The 20,417-nt window shown below is 40.6% G+C and overlaps 2 protein-coding genes across 2 annotated transcripts in view; both read right to left on the bottom strand.

Moving 5' to 3' along the window:
* LOC144682555 (serpin H1-like) overlaps positions 1-20,417 on the bottom strand; it is a 525,388-nt gene that overhangs the window by 264,913 nt on the left and 240,058 nt on the right. The window lies entirely within an intron of this gene.
* LOC144683076 (UV radiation resistance-associated gene protein-like) overlaps positions 1-20,417 on the bottom strand; it is a 271,252-nt gene that overhangs the window by 55,648 nt on the left and 195,187 nt on the right. Inside the window, exon 10 of the mRNA XM_078546104.1 lies at positions 1,922-2,000. Within this exon, the coding sequence (XP_078402230.1) occupies positions 1,922-2,000 (79 nt within the window). The remainder of the gene's footprint in view (positions 1-1,921; positions 2,001-20,417) is intronic.

Raw genomic sequence — 20,417 nt, 5'->3', positions numbered from 1 at the left:
ATTTTTTTGAAAGAAGAGCTGACTGAAAACAGCAATGTTAAATGATAATTAACATTTGATTTTAGATCAAAGGCATTGACAGGAGCACATTCACAGAAGGAGCATGTATATCTCACTGTGTGTTGATCTAGCCAAATTTATTTCAGATTTAATTCCATTTAATGAGTCTTGCAGATGACATACTGCCTTTAGAATTGAAACATGCTAATGAAATTACTTCCACACTGTTCCATACGTTATCCTGTGGCAGATTAACCTCTTGGCATAATACCTCTTTGCTACTGTTTCTTCAAAACTCAAAAGGAGTGGGGTCAGGGAGAAATACAAATCTGTGTCATGCTAATAAATTAACACCAAGTCAAGGTTTGTCCATCAGTGAGACAGCAACATAGAAGTCGAAGTTTAGCTGGCATTGCTTTCGTGATTCAGGGAATTAAGAATCATGAGCACAATTAAACAGCGTTTCTTGCGTTTTAAGGACCATACCTAGAATGAAAGGTGAGGCATCCCTGTTCTTGCCCACAATACCACTGGGTCTTCATATTTCATTTGCATTTCAGCTGCATTATTTTTAAAATGTAATGTAATGTAATGTAAGATGCACACTCAAACCCACAATTCCCCATGTAATGTGTTCTCTATTGCAGCAGTGCCACTGAATGAAGATTAGTTTTCCCAAGATGGAGATAAATCAGAAAAATTATTTAAAATTAAAGCAGGAGGATAGGACAAAGAGAGATAGCTTCAAACGAAAAAAAGGCAAACTAAGGACCGATGTTATGAAGCCTTCATACACACAAGCAAACATAAACACGCAGACCAATATTCCTTTTAACTTTTCTTTGTTGTGCATTTATTTCAATGCGTGGTGCCTCTGAACTTTTTGCACAGTCACACATGACCAACTTGTGAGCTGTTTGCATGGTACCTCCCATATTGCTCCATAGCTGCACATACAATTTAGCGGGAACAACACCACAAACGCACATGCTAATATATGGAATAAACTTTCAGATGGGGTAATGCAGTCAAATATTTGAATAACTTGACAATTAGGTGCAGTGATTTGGGGTGGAGTTGGGGGGCGGTGGGAGTTAGCAAGGGGAGCTGGGGGGTCTTACTGGAAGAATGATCCAAGAGGAGTCAGATGGCCATCCTCAAATATACTTAACTAACGTTACTGAAAGAAACAGCAGTCACATTAGTGGAGAATGTGCGAAGGGTGGAGTAAAAGCAGTGTTGGGTCATTTTCGAGGAGTTTTACTATCTGTCCAATCAACTTTAGAAGAGCCATCTCCAATTGCTGAACACTTTCCAAGTGAAGGAATATTTCCCATTCCCGATAGTTAGTGAAAATTTTCACCCACCAATCTTGATTTAAACTAACATTATTTCACTGTGACAGACTCAAAATTGAATTCAGAGCATCAGAAAAGTATTTTACGACATGCTCGTCACAAACTCCACATCTATTTATCTCTATTGAGGCACAAAACTGCAAACCAAATCTTAAATGAGGGTAAAATACTATCTGATGCAAAAACAAGAAGGAAGTGCGTCAAAATGGCCTCAGGATACAAACAGTTCACAACTACCATGGAAATTATTCACACTCTAGTCATTAAAAACAGTAAGCTGAAACAGCTTGAATAAGCAGCAAAACATTTAAGTCTGTGTAGAATAACAGCCATGCATAGAGTAGCTCAATGATTGCTATGTGCTCCTTAGCTGAGCACAACCACAAGGAACCACTAAGGTAGTGCAATATACCAGGTACATGAAAATCTTTCAGCTATTAAGCAGTATGTGCAAACTGCTGTGTTCTACGATACTATCGAAAGACAATGGAAGAAAAATTCCACGACACCTAACAAATCCTAATGTCTAACCTATACCTGCCTCAGCACCATCATAGACCTACCTGTGCGATATTTTTGTTTAGTAAATAAACTCCATATTCAAACTGAAACCTTTCTCCTCCTCTTGGATACAGAGGGAACCTGTGAATACAAACACAGGAGAGCCTAGTTAACAAAGCTGTCTGGGGGGGAATGGCGACTGTAAATGATAAGTTTACATTGCATTTGGTTTCACATTACTATATCAGTAACATGAGGTACAATTGAGCTTTGAACATAACATTATTGAATTCCTATATCACATTCAGTTGGGAGAGAAATGTTAATATACTGGATACAGCAAAGGCTTTGGATCTTGACAACTTTCTGGCTGTAGCACTGAAGACTTTTGCCCCAGAACTAACTGTGTCCATAGCCCTATTCCAATACAGCTACAACAATAGTATCCACCCAACATTGAGGAAAATTGCCCAGGAATGTCCTGCCCACAAAAAGCAGGACAAATCCAACACAGCCCAATTACCACCCCATCAGTCCACTCAATCTTCAGCAAAGTGATGGAAGGTGCCATCGGCAGAGCTTTCAAGCGGCACTTGCACAGCAATAACCTGCTCAATTTGGGTTCTGTCAGGATCACTCGACTGCAGATCTCATCACAGCTTTGGTCCAAACATGGACAAAGGGGCTGAATTTCAGAAGCGAAGTGAGTATAACTGCCCTTGACATTAAGGCAGCATTTGACCATATGTGGCATTAAGGCAATAGGAAAATTGAAGTCAATGAGAATTGTGGGAAAACTCTCCATTGGTTGGAGTCATATCTAGCACAAGGAAAATGGTTGCAATTTTGGAGGCCAATTGTCTCAGTCCCAGGACATCACTGCAGGAGTTCCTCAGGGCCATGTCCTAGGTCCAACCATCTTGAGCTGCTTTAATGACCTTCCCTCCAACACAAGGTCAGAGTGGAGTTATTTGCTGAAGATTGCACAATTTCTCAGTTAGTGAAGCAATCCATGCCTGCAAGGCTTGGACAACATTTAGCTTTTGGTTAAATAACAAATAACATACACAAAAACAGAAAATGCTCTGAAGAAGGGTCATACAGACGCGAAACATTAACTCTGTTTCTCTCTCCACAGATGCTGCTAGACCTGATTTTTTTCCAGCATTTTGTGTTTTTGTTTCAGATTTCAAGCATCCGCAGTATTTTGCTTTTATCTTAAATAACATACACACCCCACTAGTGCCAGATAATGACCGTCTACAACAAGAGAGAATTCTAATCACCTTTCCTTGACATTTATGGCATTAGACTAACCATATAAATACTGTGGCTACAAGAGCAGGTCAGAGGCTGAGGATCCTGCAGCAAGTAACTCACCTCCTGACTCCCCAAAGCCTGTACACCATTGACAAGGCTCATGTCAGGACTGCCACGGAATGCTCTTCACTTGACTGGATGAGTGCAGCTCCAAGAAACTCAATACCATCCAGGGCAAAGCAGCCTGCTTGATCGGCACCCCAGCCACTATCTTAACAACTTATATAGTGCCTTTAACGTAATGAAATGTCCCAATGTGCTTCACAGGAGCATTATAAAACAAAATATGACGTTGAGCCACGTAAGGTCAGATGGCAAAACCTTGGTCAAAGAGATAGGTTGTAAGTATCACAAATGAGGAAAGCAAGGTAGAGAGATGGGGAGGTGCAGGGAGGGAACTCCAGAGCTGGGGGCCTAGGCAACTGAAGGCACAGCCACCAATAGTGAAGAAGTTAAAATTGACAATACACAAGAGGCCAGAATTAGAGGAGCACAGATATTGTGGAAGGTTGTGGGTTTGGAGGAGATTAGAAATAGGGAGGGTCAAAGCCACGGAGAGATTTGAAAACAAGGATGAGAACTTCAAAATCAAGATGCTGATTGACCAGGAGACAATGAAGATCAGCAAGCACAGGAATGATGGGGGTATGGGACTTGCTGCGACTTAAGACACAGGCAGAGTTTTGAATGACCTCAAGTTTATGGAGGGTAGAATATAGGAGACCAGCCAGTAATGTAAGTCTAGCGGTAACAAAAGCACGAATGAAAGTTTCAGCAACAGATGAAAGGTGATGGGGTGAAATCCAGCAGAGGTGGAAAAACGTGGGCTTAGAGATGGCACAGATGTGAGGTCAGAAGCTCATCTCAGGATCAAATGTGACACCAAGGTAGCGACAGACTGGCTTAATTTCAAACTGTCGCCAGGGAGAGGGATGGCGTCAGTAGTTAGGGAGCAGAGCATACAGTAGCAGCAGTGTGTGCTATCAACAAGCTGCATTGCAGCAACTCTCCAAGGCTCCTTCAACAGCACCTTTCAAACCTGCAACCTCCACCACCCAAAAGGACAGGGGAATCAGATACATGGGAACACCACCATCTGACTTGGAACTATATCACCGATTCTTCACTGTCGCTGGGTCAAAATCCTAAGCTCTGTCCCTAACAACTGCAGCGGTTTAAGACGGCAGCTCACCACCACCCTCGCAAGTGCAATTAGGGATGGACAATAAATGCTGGCCTTGACAGCGGCGCTCACATTACATGGATGAATCAAGAAAGACATTACCCAAGTCGGAAATGACATAAGTGTGAATTCTGGGCGATTGTTTAGCCTGACTGCCATCCAGTGACTCTCAGTGGAAAGTATGTGCCCTCAGCTGTGGTGCCCTCTGCCATTCATTAAACTGCTGGTATTCACTGTCTATGCTCACATGAATAAAGGGGCTGCCAATGTGGGTTCAGGGTCGCTCGTAGCAACAGGGTTTCGTTATGAATGTTATACACATATAGTCTATATATGCCACATTGTATAATGAGCATATCAGCCAGAGTGGTGGGTACTGGGGCCACAGTCCAAGCCATCACAGAGAGTGACTATGATCGAAAATCATGGAACGGGGATAACTTGCCCTCCTCATTCTCATCAACTGATGATAGAAGCATTGACATGGCAATGTTGCAAGCTAAGTAATGGACATTTCTCTTTAAAAAGCAATAAAATTAGCTGCTTTATTTTGCAGAGGTTCTGCAGTCCTAGGTCTTCACACAAATTTGCATTTGGTAACACTTGATTCCTTGTGGTATATGATGAATGTTTAAATTCACCAGCCATCTAAAACAAATGCTATTCAGTTACATTTTCATAAAAAAAAACTTCAATTTCTTTCCTTCTCCTCAAGAGTTAATACTTCCTGCTACAACAAATATGCCAGAGTGAACAAAAAAAGGGGCCTTTCAAAGGGTCACTGAGAAAGAATGCAATCACATAGTTATGCCTCTACAGCACAAAGTTGCGACATAACCGAGATGCCGGAAAAAAAGTTTTAGGATAATGAATGCTCTCCCCCACAAATGCACACTTCAGTAATGCAAATAGGAAAATGACTGCGATAAAGTTTGAACTAAACAAAAACAAACATGAGCCAAACCATGGACTGAGGAAAGGCCATTTGACTTGTCAAGTTTATTTGTTTCACAATCTGTCGTGCCATGGCCTCTGCCCAACCCCCTCAATCTCCTAAGGGAGGCATCAAAACAACCAGAATTAGCCTCAAAGTTCTAAAATTTCCCCCTGGCTTTCAAGGACAAGTCGAGCAAAACTCTAGAATTTTGATCACGTTAAAATCCACGTCTAGATACATGTCTGCAGCACACCAAGGATCACATTCCACACTGCATTCAACGTCACTTTTTGTCTAATGACGATCAAAAAGGGCAATAACCAATCGAGGCTGTAAGCACAATGGGAGAGTGAGAAACCACAAACACAATAGCAGGTGGATCCCTTCTTGGGATGGAATTAAGGCGCATGAGTGGGGCAGCGGAGACATAGGAACTGTATTCAAGTCTTGGGAATGCTGACCATGGAAGTATTAAATGGAAGAAAGTTTGCTTGGGAAAATGGAACAAAATTTATCGGAGTGAGTGATCCTTGTTGATAGCATGCTGTATATTTTCATCCTCCTACCTCCAGCTTGTAAATGGCTTAATAATGCCAATGTCAGACCATGCCTCATTACACAGTGAATACTGTTTCACACATTATCCTCTTTTAAATAGTGACAAATGTCAGTTAATTCATGTAATTTTTGGTTCTAAATCTTCATCACTATCCTTTAACTTTCCCTCCTTCTGAACTCTAACCAGTTGCCAAAGCAATGGAAATAAACTGACAAATACATTTTAGAAAAACTACCTCCACCTTATGCCTCTAACTGTTCAGTTACTTACAATGTCCTCTTAAAAGTAGTAATGGGCATGTAATAGGCAAATGAAGTACTACTCACTCTTGACAGAACAGATGACATACTTCCTGGGTTACGCTGCCTTGAGTTTTAAGATAAAGTGGAGAAAATCATTTTACCCTCACTGGGCAGTTGAGTAAAAACAAACATGCATTTAGATAGCACCATGTCTCAAAAATCTCAAATGTATTTCACATTGAAGAATTGCATCAAAACGTACTTGGTATTTGGGAAGCAAGCGTGCTGAATTAACTTGTATTTACATAGCACATTTAACGTAAAACCTACTAGGGTCATTCACAGGAGCAATATTAATTAAAAAAAAAAATTGACATTTTTTGACTCCAAGCCATAATTGAGAAATCAAAGATGATAACCAAAACCTGGATCAAAGAGTTAGGTTATTAGGAGCATCATAAAAGAGGACAGAGCAGTGGAGACACACAGATGTCCAGGGAGAGGATTCCAGAGCTTAGGGCCAAGACAGCTGATTGCATGGCAGTGACAATGAATGGGTGGCACTGACAAGCCCAGTTACTTGGCAAACAACTCGTCCAATAGATAGCCAAAAATTTTTCCATTTAGAGTGGGCAGCGAAGATTTAATAAGACTTAGAATAGGTTAACTGCTATTGGAGAACTGAAACGATTTTCCAGGATCCTCATGCTGATATCTCATTCCCAGGACATCCTGAATGGAGTTTGCAACAATATCATTCACATGCACAACCACAAGCTCATGTATTACACAGTGAGTACTCAGGTATGAAACAAAATTGGACAGCCTCCATTTCAGGAGCGATCAACATTGAAAAACTAACCGAAATCTGACATTAAATCACCCAGATCATGCAGGAAGTCCCAGAGCAATTGGTAAGAGAAATAAGGGTCAAGAATTATAGAGTAATCATAATAGGGGATGTCATACATAACATAAGCAAGCAGAATCAGCATGGCTTCATGAAGGGGAAAATCATGCCTGACAAATTTATTAGAATCCTTTGAGGAGTTAACAAGCAGGATAGATAAAGGGGAACCAGGTGATGTAATATATTTGGATTTCCAAAAGGCGTTCGATAAGGTACTGCACATAAGACTACTTAAGATAAGGGCCCATGGTGTTGGGGGTCGTATATTAGCATGGATGGAGGATTGGCTAACTAATAGAAGACAGAGTTGGGATAAGGGGGCCATTTCAGGATTGCAACCTGTAACTAGTGGAGTGCCTCAGGGTTCAGTGCTGGGGCCACAATTACTTACAATATATATTAATGACTTGGATGAGGGAAGTGAATGTACTATTGCCAATGACACAAAAATAGGTGTCAAGTGGTGACACAGAGTCTATAGAGGAATATAAACAGGTTAAGCGAATGGGCAAAAACTTGGCAGATGGAATATAATGTGGGAAAATGTGAGGTTATGCACTTTGGCGGGAAGAATAGAGGAGCTGAATATTATTTAAATGGAGAAAGACGGCAGAAAGCTGCAGCACAGAGGGATTTGGGGGTCCTCATGCATGAGTCACAAAAAGCAAGCATACAAGTTCAGCAGGTAATAGGGAAGGCAAATGGGATATTGGCCTTTATTTCAAAGGGAATGGAGTATAAAAATAGGGAATTCTTGCTAAAGCTATACAAGGCACTGGTTAGACCACACCTAGAATACTGTGAACAATTTTGGTCCCCATATCTAAGGGAAGATATACTGGGATAAAAGCAAAATACTGAAGATGCTGGAATCTAGAACAAAAACAAAAATACCCGGAAAAACTCAGCAGGTCTGACAGCATCTGTGGAGAGGGATACAGTTGACGTTTCGAGTCCGTATGACTCTTCATCAGAATTAAGACATATAGAAATGAGATTAAATATAAGCTGGTATGGGGGGGGGGGGGGGAAAGATAGGTAGAGCTCGATAGGGGGCCAGTGATAGGTGGAGGCCAAGAAGAGACTGCCAAAGATGTCATAGACAAAAGGATGTTGATGGTGGTGATATTCTCTAAAGGATGTGCTAATGGGGACATTAAGGGTAGCAAGCAGGACAAGCTAGTGGAAGATGGCCCTAGTGGGGGTGGGGTGGAGGGAAGGGATTGAAATGGGCTAAAAGGTGGAGATGAAACAATAGATCGAAATAAATTTAAAAATAGAAGGGAAAAGAAAAATATATTTGTTAAAAAATTATAAACTATTGGAAAAAGGGGGATCGGAAAGGGGGTGGGGATGGAGGAGAGAGTTCACGATCCGAAATTGTTGAACTCAATATTAAGTCCAGAAGACTGTAAAGTGCCTAGTCAGAAGATGAGGTGTTGTTCCTCCAGTTTGCGTTGAGCTTCACTGGAACATTGCAGCAGGCCAAGGACGGACATGTGGGCATGAGAGCAGGGTGGTGTGTTGAAATGGCAAGCGACAGGGAGATGCTTGCAGACAGACCAAAGGTGTTATAAAGATATACTGGCATTGGAGGAAGCCCAGAGAAAGTTCACAAGGTTGATCGCAGGTATGGAGGAATTTTCTTATGAGGAGAGGTTGTGTAGTATTCGTTAGAGTTCAAAAGGATGAGAGGCGACCTTATTGAAACATATAAGATACTAAGGGGGCTTGACAGGATAAATGCTGAGAGGTTGTTTCACCTTGTGGAGCGTCTAGGACCAGAGGGCATAATCTCAGAGTAACGGGTTGCCATTTAAGACAGAGATGAGGAATTTCTTCTCTTAGAGAATCATGAATCTGTGGAGTTCTCTACCGCAGAGGACGTAGAGGCTGGGTCGTTAAGTATATTCAAGGCTGAGATAGACAGATTTTTAATCAAGAGTTATGGGGAAAAGGCAGGAAAGTGGAGTTGAGGATTATCAGATTAGCCATGATCTCATTGAATGGTGGAGCAGGCTTGATGGGCCGAATGGCCTACTTCTGCTCCTACGTCTTATGGAGCAGATTTACTGGTGAACAACAAATGCAGGGAAATTTGCAAAAAAGATAACTCACTTGTCATTGCTTGGGACTGGATAACACAGCACTCAACACTATCTTGTGAGCGCAGGTTTAAACACATGACTACACTAACGCTGTATCAACCTTCATCTTATTGCAATGGTAGAGGGTACGTGGAGGACCCGGGGCAGAAGGATCGAGATCCTAGATAGGTGAGAAGCATCTTAATAACAAAAACAAAAAGCTACTGCGGATGCTGGAAATCCAAAACAAAAACAGAATTACCTGGAAAAACTCAGCAGGTCTGGCAGCATCGGTAGAGAAGAAAAGAGTTGACGTTTCGAGTCCAACATGACCCTTCAACAGAACTTTCTTCTCCACCGATGCTGCCAGACCTGCTGAGTTTTTCCAGGTAATTCTGTTTTTGTTGAGAAGCATCTTTGGCTGACTGACTTTGAATCAACCTGAGGGAATTGTATATGCATTGCCACAACTTGATCAGTTTATTCCTACATCAATCCTGTCGAGGAATCAGCAGTCTAGAGATGCATGTTTGATGAATACCATCTACCCCAACCCGCCAAAAATTAATTTAGTGTCAGCTCCTATAACAAAAAGAATTCATTAATAATTTTGCTTTTTCATTCCACACCGAAATAAAATAAACTTTCCCATGTCGAGCTACTTGAGGTTTGCCCTTTCAGGAGATTGAATGTTTGCTTTAGGATGGCCTCAATGCTAAAGGGCCATTGTGTACAAAGTCTGCCCTTGGGCTGAACCTGGCTAATTCATCACCTGGCATGTTTAATTGGTAGCATACACTGTAGCCAGTCAGTTAGTTTCAAACTGTAAAGGGAGGTTTGCTGTAACAATACACGTCTTAAATTGAGGAATGCAGGAAAACATGACTTTTTGAAAAAACGAACAGAGAAAGGATATTGGACTCGGGTGAGCCAATCACTTAAGGGAACAAAATATCTGGAGGATTTTTTTGTTTTTGGATTCTTCCACTTCAAATCAACCTTTTACAACTTGTTGGACAGTTTCAACAGTCTGTAGCACGAGTCTAACAACAATGTACGCAAAGCAATGCGGTGGTTTACTGTATTGGAACACCAGTGCATGGCAGAACACAAGATAGTGCCTCCCACACTCCCAGAGTTTGTACTTTTGACCAGGCCGTTACAAAATGGCACAGAGGGAGGTCTGGTTTTTAACCCTTTGGTTTTGCACTAATTAAGGTGAGGAACAGAACTCTGTGCTTTTCAGGCACTCCTTGTCTGCACTCAGTTGCACTTACATCGCACCTTCAATGCAGTAAAACATCCCAGGTCAAGTACAGTGTGGGCTGGTGCATAGTCAACACTGCTCAAAATCATTTCTCACACATCCTTTATGGGGCAGTGTGTCAAAGGAGCCAGCTGGTGGAAATAAACTTGATTATTATGTCAGCAATCTAGGTTGGCAATTGCTCCAATGCAATGAAGTGATGGTAATAAAATAGGAACATTTTCTTTGGGTGGTATAGCAAAATTAAACTAATTCCTCGCAGGGGTTTCCAATTATGCTGCACAACACAGAGAATGTCACCCCAGCAGTGCATCAGTATGCTTAACATGTGAAATTACTTGGCTGGGTTTGAGAGCATTCAACACAAATTAATATAAAATAGTAACTAATCACAACAAAAATAAAACAGAAAAGAAAGCCAAATAAGATCACAATACAGACCATTTAGCCTGTCATGTCTGGACTAGTTCTTAGCAATCAAAACCTAATTCCACTTTTCTGCTCCTTCCCCACAGCTTTCCAGTTTCCTCCATTTACAATAGTTATCTAACTTTCCCCTTCAACAATGCAAGAGTCTCTGCCTCAACTAATTGCTGTGACAAAGCTTTTCATGCTCCAACAACTTTTTAGAAACTGTTTCTAAATCCTCTCCTCACTGAGGATTTTAAACTGAACCTATCACTGACTACACAGAAGAAATAGGCCCTGTTTGCTCTATCAAAATCCTTCATCATTTTAAAAACCCTTTACAAAAGCCTCTTGGCTAGTTCTGCTCTAGTCAAAGTTGTTCTCAAAATCTCAAATTTTCCCTCATAACTAAAGCTTCTCATGCCTGCCTTGTGAATCAAAGTCCCTTGCGAATCAAAGTCCCTTGTTCTCTAACCCAACATGCTAGCTACAGGCTCAAGTTTAGAACAGCACTCACTCCACATTGCACCAATATGTTAACTTTTTCCATTCCTATCGCAGGCTTCTCCCTGACTTCTCCATGTGAGATAACTAAATCGTGCCATATTATGGATAGTTTTATGCCTAGTACTAACTGGTTTGAGACTGTTCAAACTCATTTCAGATAGAACCCTTACAGCAAGGAGATAGTTGACTTTCATCCCATTGAGGTGGGGTGGAAAGGCCAATGATGAACCCCTTGTCCTCTCCATATATTTACATTTTAAAGTCTGTTATATGCTATACTCAAAAATTTTGTGATCTGCCTTGAGAATGAGGTCCACAGGACTCTAATGGGCAAGGGATTATTTATTTTAACAACCGGAACTTATATACTGTAGCACTTTTCATCTAATGAGCATCTCAACAGGCTTACAGACAGAAATGAAGACAGTAGAAATGGATAGAGGCAGGGAGAAAGAAATTAGAAAGGAAAGAGAGGCAGAGCTGGGTGTCAGCAACATGCACATAGAAGCTTCATGTTGAGGCAATGCAGGCAACAAATATAAGAAAGAGGAGGGGGCCAAGAATAAATAGGCAGACTGTTGGGTCATATATAAAAAAGGGACAGGATGGTCCTGAAGTAGTAGTTGGTTTTGGTCAAATGTGAATTTAAGGTTCACCATCTGAAATGGTGACAACTTCTTCCCCCACGACACTGATGATCACCTGTGTATTTTCAACATTTGAGATGTTTGCTTCTCATCTCTCCATCTGTCTGACATTTCAGTTTTGGATGAACTGAAACTTGTTGCAGCTTGGCAACAGCAACTACCAACTATTTTTGTCCTGTTACTATCCTATTCACCATCCATTCTGGATTTTTGATCAGGGTGAACCTAATAGTGTATAATCTCTTTGTCTTGTTTGACCCCGAGGTGAGCATCGAGCCCTAATCTTATCCATCATTAAAACCCCTATTTCTGCCTTTGTAACAGTGTTCAATTTTATCCCAACCTCTATCCTGCCAAAAACAATTTTACAGACGGGGAGAGATGGTAGGATGCCCTCCCGGCTTTTTCCACCACTCGACTGGCAGCAGATAGGCGTGCTTTTAAAGAGAGATTTTTTAAAGAACCTTGAGTGCTTTGGCTCTCAAAAAACCTACAAAAGACAAGCTCTCTCATAAGTTTAAAAAAAAAGAATAAATGTTTATTTCTCAACGCCCAAATATATCTGCAACAGTACCCATTCACACATGCGCGCACACACAAGAAAAGGTGATTACAAAAGAGGTAACATGCACCTAAGTTTTTAAAGCGTCCAAAAATGAACTGTTATACTGGAGTCTTGAGATTGAAGCTTGAAACATTGCAGGCTTGACTATTTCCTTTTGATTGGCTGAAGTGGTGGCTGGAAGTCTCTGGCAATGAATTTGCAGTGGCTTACTATATGCAGTTGTAGGTTTCAGGTTTTGACCCAGTCGAGGTACAGTTGAACCACTGTGGTAAATATCTGGCTTGGTTCTTCAAATTGGTAGGTAAAAGGCTAGCTCCAATTCTCTGCCTACAAGTAAATTTCAGGCACAGTCCTTTTGTTGCTGGGCTGATCTCTTCCCTCAGTCTCCTCATCTCCCAGACTGACTGACTGACTGACTCAGCTGCTCTCAAAGTGTGTGTTAATAAATGCTCATCATAAGCTGGTTCCTGTCAGGTGCCCATAGTATCCGTTATTCCACTGTCCACACAAATGGGCTCTAACGACTTAAGCATTGACACACCATAGGGTTTGAATGTCAACTATTTGCATCTCCTTGTGAATGAATGGGTTTCTCCTCACCACAATTCTGTGAAATTCCATTCTGCAAAAATGAAGTCTGCAGGGCCATTGTGCCTTAGTTTCTTTAGGTATTTAGACAATAGCAGCTATTAAATCCACAGAAAAAATCCGTTGCATTTTAGTGTCTTCCCAATGGAATGTCCCAAAAGGTTGTTTGCATATTAATATCCTGTCCAGGCAAGCAGGCAAACTTCCAACCTTGTGCAGTTTCATGTATAACAGCAGACAAGAAAGGTCTCCTGACCTCTTAACTCCATCTCGTTTTAAAGCAGGTTGTCCATTCTCCACCGATGCTGCCAGACCTGCTGAGTTTTTCCAGGTAATTCTGTTTTTGTTTTGTCCATTCTCCATTTTGTTTTTAAAATTAAACTGTCCTTTTTTCTTTAAATCCACCGGTATTAACTGCGTGGGTGAGACATTATTCATATCTTAAATAGATCCACACCTGGTTTCTTGAATCTCTCCAAGGTCCATGGCTCAAATACACCCTGAACACCAGTACTCAGAAGTGCTCTCCCTTACATAACTCATCCATCATTGTGGTCTCCATCTTCATTGCATCTCCCCTCCGCCTACCACCTTTTGGTAATGCACAAATTACCAAATATAGATTCTGGTTTACAAATTACTCAATAGTCTTACTCCACATTTCTTCCAATCTCCTCCAATCCTACTTTTCAGCTCACTCCCTTTATTTGTTTTTATTCTTTATTTTTGTAAATTCTCTTTCTAAAACAAATCTATCCATTTTCAAAAGCCTCTTCAAACCTCTACAGTGCACTCTGTCTCCTTCAGGAACTCGTCACCAACTCATGTTCAATGTCTGATCCTCCTAAAGATGGTTCTCTACCTTAAAAGGCATTGTCTAAGACAAAGTCGTTGTTACAATGATTTCAATGCACTTGCATGGATGTCATTAATAAATTACTATGTCACTGCCTTAAAGTGCACTTTCATCCATGACTATAAATTACTATTCTTTAGTAGTCCTGCAGACAATGAAGGAACTTGTCAGTATTAGCCGAAATCAATACATTAGCCATGTGTAATTGTCAGTGGTTCACTGGCACTACAACTATGCCATGTAAGATAATCCTTGAGGTTGCAATAAAAATGTCTCGAGGACTATAAACACCAGCAAGTTACAATTTGGGAGTTTCTTTACTGCTCTTTCCTTCTTTAAATTAAAAAAAAAGTTTAGTGAAAATGGACAGAACCTTTTGGCCTTTAATAGAAAACAAATGTTTTTGTGGCAACGAAGTGTTTACAAAAATTACTGCTTGACATTTTATGAATCCTTAGCCACATCACCTGACTCCTCTATTATATTGCTCCTACGCCTGTTACTTATTACAAGAAAGCAACAATGAATCCTTCTTGAGTGGAAAAACCGAAATATTAAGATATTTTAACTGATTATTGAACCAGTCTTTTGATGGTCGTCAGGTCATTCGCTCTCTTCCACATGAATGCACAACTGGGAATCATGCTTAGAAATAAACCACCAAATACTGAATACTTGTTTCTAAATTTCAATTCCCCTCTCCTCCTAGCACACCGCCCCCCACCCACCAAAGCCGTGAAGGTGTCGACTGGCTCAAGTTTTACTGGATACATATGAACCACCTTTATAAAACACTGGTCTGGCCACAACTAGAATAATGTCCCCACTCCAGTTTTGGGTATCACACATTCATTAGGAAGGATGTGAAGACTTTGGAGGGGGTGCAGAAAAGTTTCACAAGAATTATTTCAGGGATGAGGGATTTCAGATAGATTGAAGCTGGTGCTGTTGTCTTTAGAGAAGGTTGAGAGGTGTTCAGAAAAGGTTGTAAAGATCTGCCCTGCAATTACAGACCAGTCAGTTTAACTTCAGTGGTGGGGAAACTTCTAGAAACAATTATTCAGGATAGAATTAATAGTCACATGGTAAAATGTGGATCGATTTGGAAGAGTCAAGCATGGATTTGTTAAAGGAAAATCGTGTCTAACTAACTTGGAGTTTTTTTGATGAGGTAATGGAGATGGTTGATAAGGGCAAGGCCGTTGATGTGGTGTACATGGACTTCCAAAAAGCGTTCGATATAGTGCCACACAACAGACTCGCGAGGAAAGTTATAGACCATGGAATAAAAGGCACAGTAGCAAGGTGGATACAAAATTGGCTGATGGATAGGAAACAGAGAGTAATGGTTATTAGGTATTTTTCAGGCTGGAAGAAGGTTCGTAGTGGAGCTCCCCAGGGGTCGGTATTGGGGCCGTTGCTTTTCCTGAGATTTTGGTGTGCAGGGGACAATTTCAAAGCTTGTGGATGACACAAATCCTGGGAGAATTGTAAACTGTGGAGGACAGTGTAGAACTTCAAAAGGACATTGACATATTGGTGGAGTGGGCAGATAAGTGGCAGATGAAGTTCAATGCAGAGAAGTGTGAGGTGATACACTTTGGTACAAATAACGTGGAGAGGCAGTATAAAATAAAGAGTACTATTCTAAAGGGTGTGCAGGAGCAGAGACACCAAGTGTACATGCATATAAGTCATTAAAGGTGGCAGGACAGGTAGAGAGAGCTGTTTTTAAAGCATACAGTATTCTAGGCTTCATTAATGGGGCACAGAGTACAAGAGCAGGGAGGTTATGATGAATTTATATAAGGCACTGGTTAGATGTCAGCTGGAGTATTGTGTATAGTTCTGGGTGCCACACTATAGGAAGGATGTGAGTGCATTGGAGAGTGTGCAGAAGAGGTTTACCAGTATGGTTCCAGGGATGAGAAACTTTAGTTTCTTCAGAGGAAAGATTGGAGAAGTTGGGACTGTTTTCAATGGAGAGGAGAAGGCTAAGAGGAGACTTGATAGAAAGTTTCAAAATCATGAGGAGTCTGGTCCGCTTGTAAACAGATCGAGAACCAGAGGGCACAGTTTTAAAGTGTTTTGCAAAAGAAGCAAATGCGAGGTGAGAAAAAGCTTATTCACACAACGAAGAATTAGGGTTTGGAATGCACTGCTTGGAAGTGTGGTGGAAGCAGGTTCAATTGAGGCATTCAAGAGGGCATTGTTTCTATTTAGATAATCATCCAATGTGCAGGGTTATGGGGAAAAGGCAGGAGATTGGCACTAAGTTAAAATGCTCAGAGAGCCGGTGCAGACACAAAGGGCCAAATGGCCTCCTGCTACACCATAACAATTCTGAGATTCTGTGGTCATGAGGGGTCTGGACAGAATAGATAGAGAAAAACTGTTTCCATTGGCAAAAGGGAGACTGATAAGGTGAAAGGCACAAGAGCCAACCGTGACAGAGGAAAAACACTTTTAGTGCGAGTAGTTAGGATCTGGAAGGCACTGCTTGAGATTGTGCTGGAGGCAGATTCAATCATGGCTTTCAAAAAGGAACTGGATACGCACTTGAAAAAAAAATTTGCATTATCACAGGAAAGGGAGTGGAAGCAGTTGAGTTTCTCTTGTAGAGAGCTGGCACAGACACGACAGGCCAAATGACCTCCTTCTCTGCCATAACCATCCTATGATCCTATTTCTATAAAATGGCGATAATTCAATATAGAAGAATGGGCTTTACTGTACATCTGACCAGGATGTACCTTTCCTAGGGGTGACCAATATTGGTACCAAGGGTAAAAAACAGAAAGGTTGCTCCATTTCCTAACACTGTATTTATTATGGTAAGGGATGGCCAAAGGCTTGAGAAGCAGAAATTAAGTTGATCACATGAGGTAATGAGTTTGGAGGAGTGACTGAGTCATTAAATGATCATGAAGTCAGGTTGTCTGGTTCACAAATGTCCTTTATGGAAGGAAACCCTGCCACCCTTAACTTGTACATGCAACTCCAGTCCCCAAACTAAATGTGGGTGACTCTTAACTGCCCTCTGGAAGTGACTTAACAAGTTACTAAGTTTCAGCACAACCATCTCACGGAAACTAGGGATGGGCAAGAAGCACTGACCAGACAAGTGAGGCCCCATATCCCACGAGTAAGTAAAAGTCAGCGCAAGTGTAATTAGTATTAAAAAATAGTCGCTAACCTTGGCAGTGCTTTTGCGCCCAGTTAATGAGGAAGGTGTAATAAAATATCAAGAATTCCCCTGTTTGGCAATTAAACCACATCTTCATAAATTTCTTCTAAATAAATTTACAATTTTGCTACAAAAGGCAAAGTTTCAGTCCTTCAAAATGTCTGATGCATCGATGTTACCTCAGCATCACATGCAAACCTATTTTGATAAGATTTGACAGCATTCAACAGTGTAATCACGATAACTGATTAAGTCTTGTTAAAAAAAATACATAATAGGAAAATTAACCCAAAACAGCACAAATATTTCTCAGAAGGCCATTGGATCCATTATGTCTGTGCTGACTCTGGTCGAGCAACCAAAAAGAAAACAGTTACCCTGCTCTCTCCCCACAGTACTGCATTTTCCTTGCTTTTAAATACTTAATTTTACAAAAAGCTGTAGTCTTTGCCTTAATATCTCTGTGGCAAAGCATTCTAAGCTTCAACAAACTTCGGCAGAAAGAAATGTAACCTAACCTCTCGCCTTCACTGGTAGAGTAGCTCATGTCCTGCCTCATTACTACATTTTCCATCCATAGCAGCAGCCTGGATAATCATCACCGTACGCTCTTGCTGGCTTGAATGTACTTTCTTCAATTCAACATCCAAAACTTTCCTCTGGGTTCTGGGTTACCCATCAGCAATGCCAAAGAGGACTAGTGTAGCTTTAAAAAGAGCAAAGTACGAGTCGTTTAGGACATCTAGGTTGCTCTTTCCAAGATGATATAAAATCTACCCTATTATGGGCCCTATCCTACATATCAGTCTCCAAAGGGAACGTTTTATTGGAAGAGAAGAAAAACAAATAATAGAAGTGATGACAGATAGGGCAGCAACAGATATTGTAGAAATTACTGTGCATGGTCTCAGGAAAGGATGAAAGAATAATTCCATACAGCTATGTGGCTCGATGTCAGTTACTAGGATGGATAAATAAAGAAATTAAAAGCTTGCTTCTGAGCATAAAGCCCCAGTGGCTCCTTTTTTCCTCCAGAGATCTTTGCAGTCACTCCATGTAGGTGTATCTTGGACCAGGCGTCTCCATCATATTTGAATGTAAGGAACCAAAGACAGTTGTCATCTGTCAGCAATGGAGACTTATGGACATTTCAAGCAATATTTGAAACCCACTTCACTGTCAGAAAATATTATGAATTTCAACTTTGGAAACAAAAGTCATTCTACAAAAAGATGAGATGAGTTTGTCAAAGAATAAACTAGTAAGCAGAGAATAATTCTGTAGCTTTAAGAGGAGGGAGAAAATGCTGGACAATGGAGGCAAAAAATAAACAAATTTTAAATTTCCAAACTTTGTAACTTCCTGATTTCAAACTTTATCCAAAGCTTCAGTATTGTGCCGTATTTGGAGGCTGCCAGCAAAAACTACCTTACTGCATAGGATGGATACCTGGGAATCATTAGGTGTCAAGCAATTGAGGTCAAGCTCATGCAGTTTATGTCTTAACCTAGCGATCAGATTGCAGCCTTGAGGTCACGCCCTAGCATGGACTATTTAAAATTATTAATGTGCTTTGCTTTTATATTCTGGTTTAAATTATTTTCTGCTTTTGTACCCTCCTGTTACCCTTGATGTGTGAGGCTGTTCATGCATTCATAATTTAAGACTTTTTTTTACAACAGTTTTGAATCAAGACAATCTACAAGCCTTTTATTGGGGAAATTCAATGCCTCTTGCATGGAGTAGATAATTCCAGACCCATTGATAACTCTACGAATTAGATCAATTTCTCTACCCATATTATGCTATAAAAAATAAACCTGCTCCTAATTTTGAATTAGGTGTTAAACTGAGGCCCCATCTGTCCCGTCAGGTGGACGTATAAGATCTCATTCATGGCAGTGTTTCGAAAAAGAGCAGGGGAGTTTTCCCTGGTATCTTAGTCAATGTTTATTCCCTCAATCAACATTACAAAAACAGATTATCTGGTTATCACCGTACTGTGTGTGGGAGCCTGCTGTGTGCAAATTGGCTGCCATGTTTCCTAGCATCACAAGTATTTCATTGGCTGCAAACTGCTTTGGGATGTCATGTGGTCATGAGAGGCACTATATAAAAGCAACTCCTATTCTTTTAATTAAAAATCCAGTTTAATTTGACAGCCCACGTATTATCAGTATGCTTATCTTAGAGAAATTAATATTACATCCAACGAGGTTCAATGTTTCAGATATCTGAAAGTCAACAAAAAGTTTCTAACATTTCCCAAAGGCAGATGTTAGTTGCTGAATTTAAAACTGAAAAAGGACAGGCCTTAAATCAAATCATTATTGTTCAGTGCAGTACCTATTCCTCTTAACACTACACAACTTTATAACTCTGTTAAATAAATGACTGTGTTGTGAATTTGGCCACGCGTGCCAAACATGCATTATATTAGGCATCTTGCTTTTGGGGCTACAAAAGCATTTATCTTCAACACGAAAGTCTAATAAAATCTTTTATAATCCACTGCATAACATTAACTGGCATCAGCTGTTCCCAATCTTGCAGGAAACATATGCTTTGCATCCTCACTGCTTACTTGGAGTGATATCATATATATGGCAGCAATGTGCAGAATACATAACCCTGTATTCAAATATAAAAGCAAAATACTACGGATACTGGAAATCTGAAACAAAAACAGAAAATGCTGGAAAAACTCAGCAGGTCTAACAGCATCTGTGGAGTAAAACGTTTCAACTTTGTATGATTCTGCTAACTCTGTTTTTTTTCTCCCCACAAACGCTGTTAGACCTGCTGAGTTTTCCCAGCATTTTCTGACCCTGTATTCAAATGTAATTTGGTTTCTAAATCAGTGGTCTTCTCTATCCACCAGTTTCCATAGGTGTGCACTTATCAGTCCAGGGCATGAATATAAAGACATGAGGAAGGAATTATGTTAAAAATAATAAATATCCAAGATTGATCACAATGAAGTAAGGTACACGTGGAAATAAGGATAGAGATTTGGGTCGTTACAAGCTGTGGTCTAAGAGGTCCACACAGCTAGCTTACATATGTAGATTGGATGCTGTGAAGTGTTGTGTAGTAATCTCATTGAGGGGTTCACATGATTTATATATAGGACTTTGGATACATGGGAGTCATTAATTTAAGGACAAAATAAAGCACCATATGGGAAAAGACCATTCGTCCCATCAACTCCATTTCTACCACAACACCATGGATTGCAACAAACACATTTAATGTCCTGAAGAGAGGTCCTGTAAGAGTTTGTAACTCAACCAAA

Source organism: Cetorhinus maximus, chromosome 7, assembly GCF_964194155.1.
Source record: "Cetorhinus maximus chromosome 7, sCetMax3.hap1.1, whole genome shotgun sequence".
NCBI lineage: Eukaryota > Metazoa > Chordata > Chondrichthyes > Lamniformes > Cetorhinidae > Cetorhinus > Cetorhinus maximus.
The sequence above is the reverse complement of the archived record's forward strand: the minus strand, read 5'-3'. Positions and strand labels throughout refer to the sequence as shown.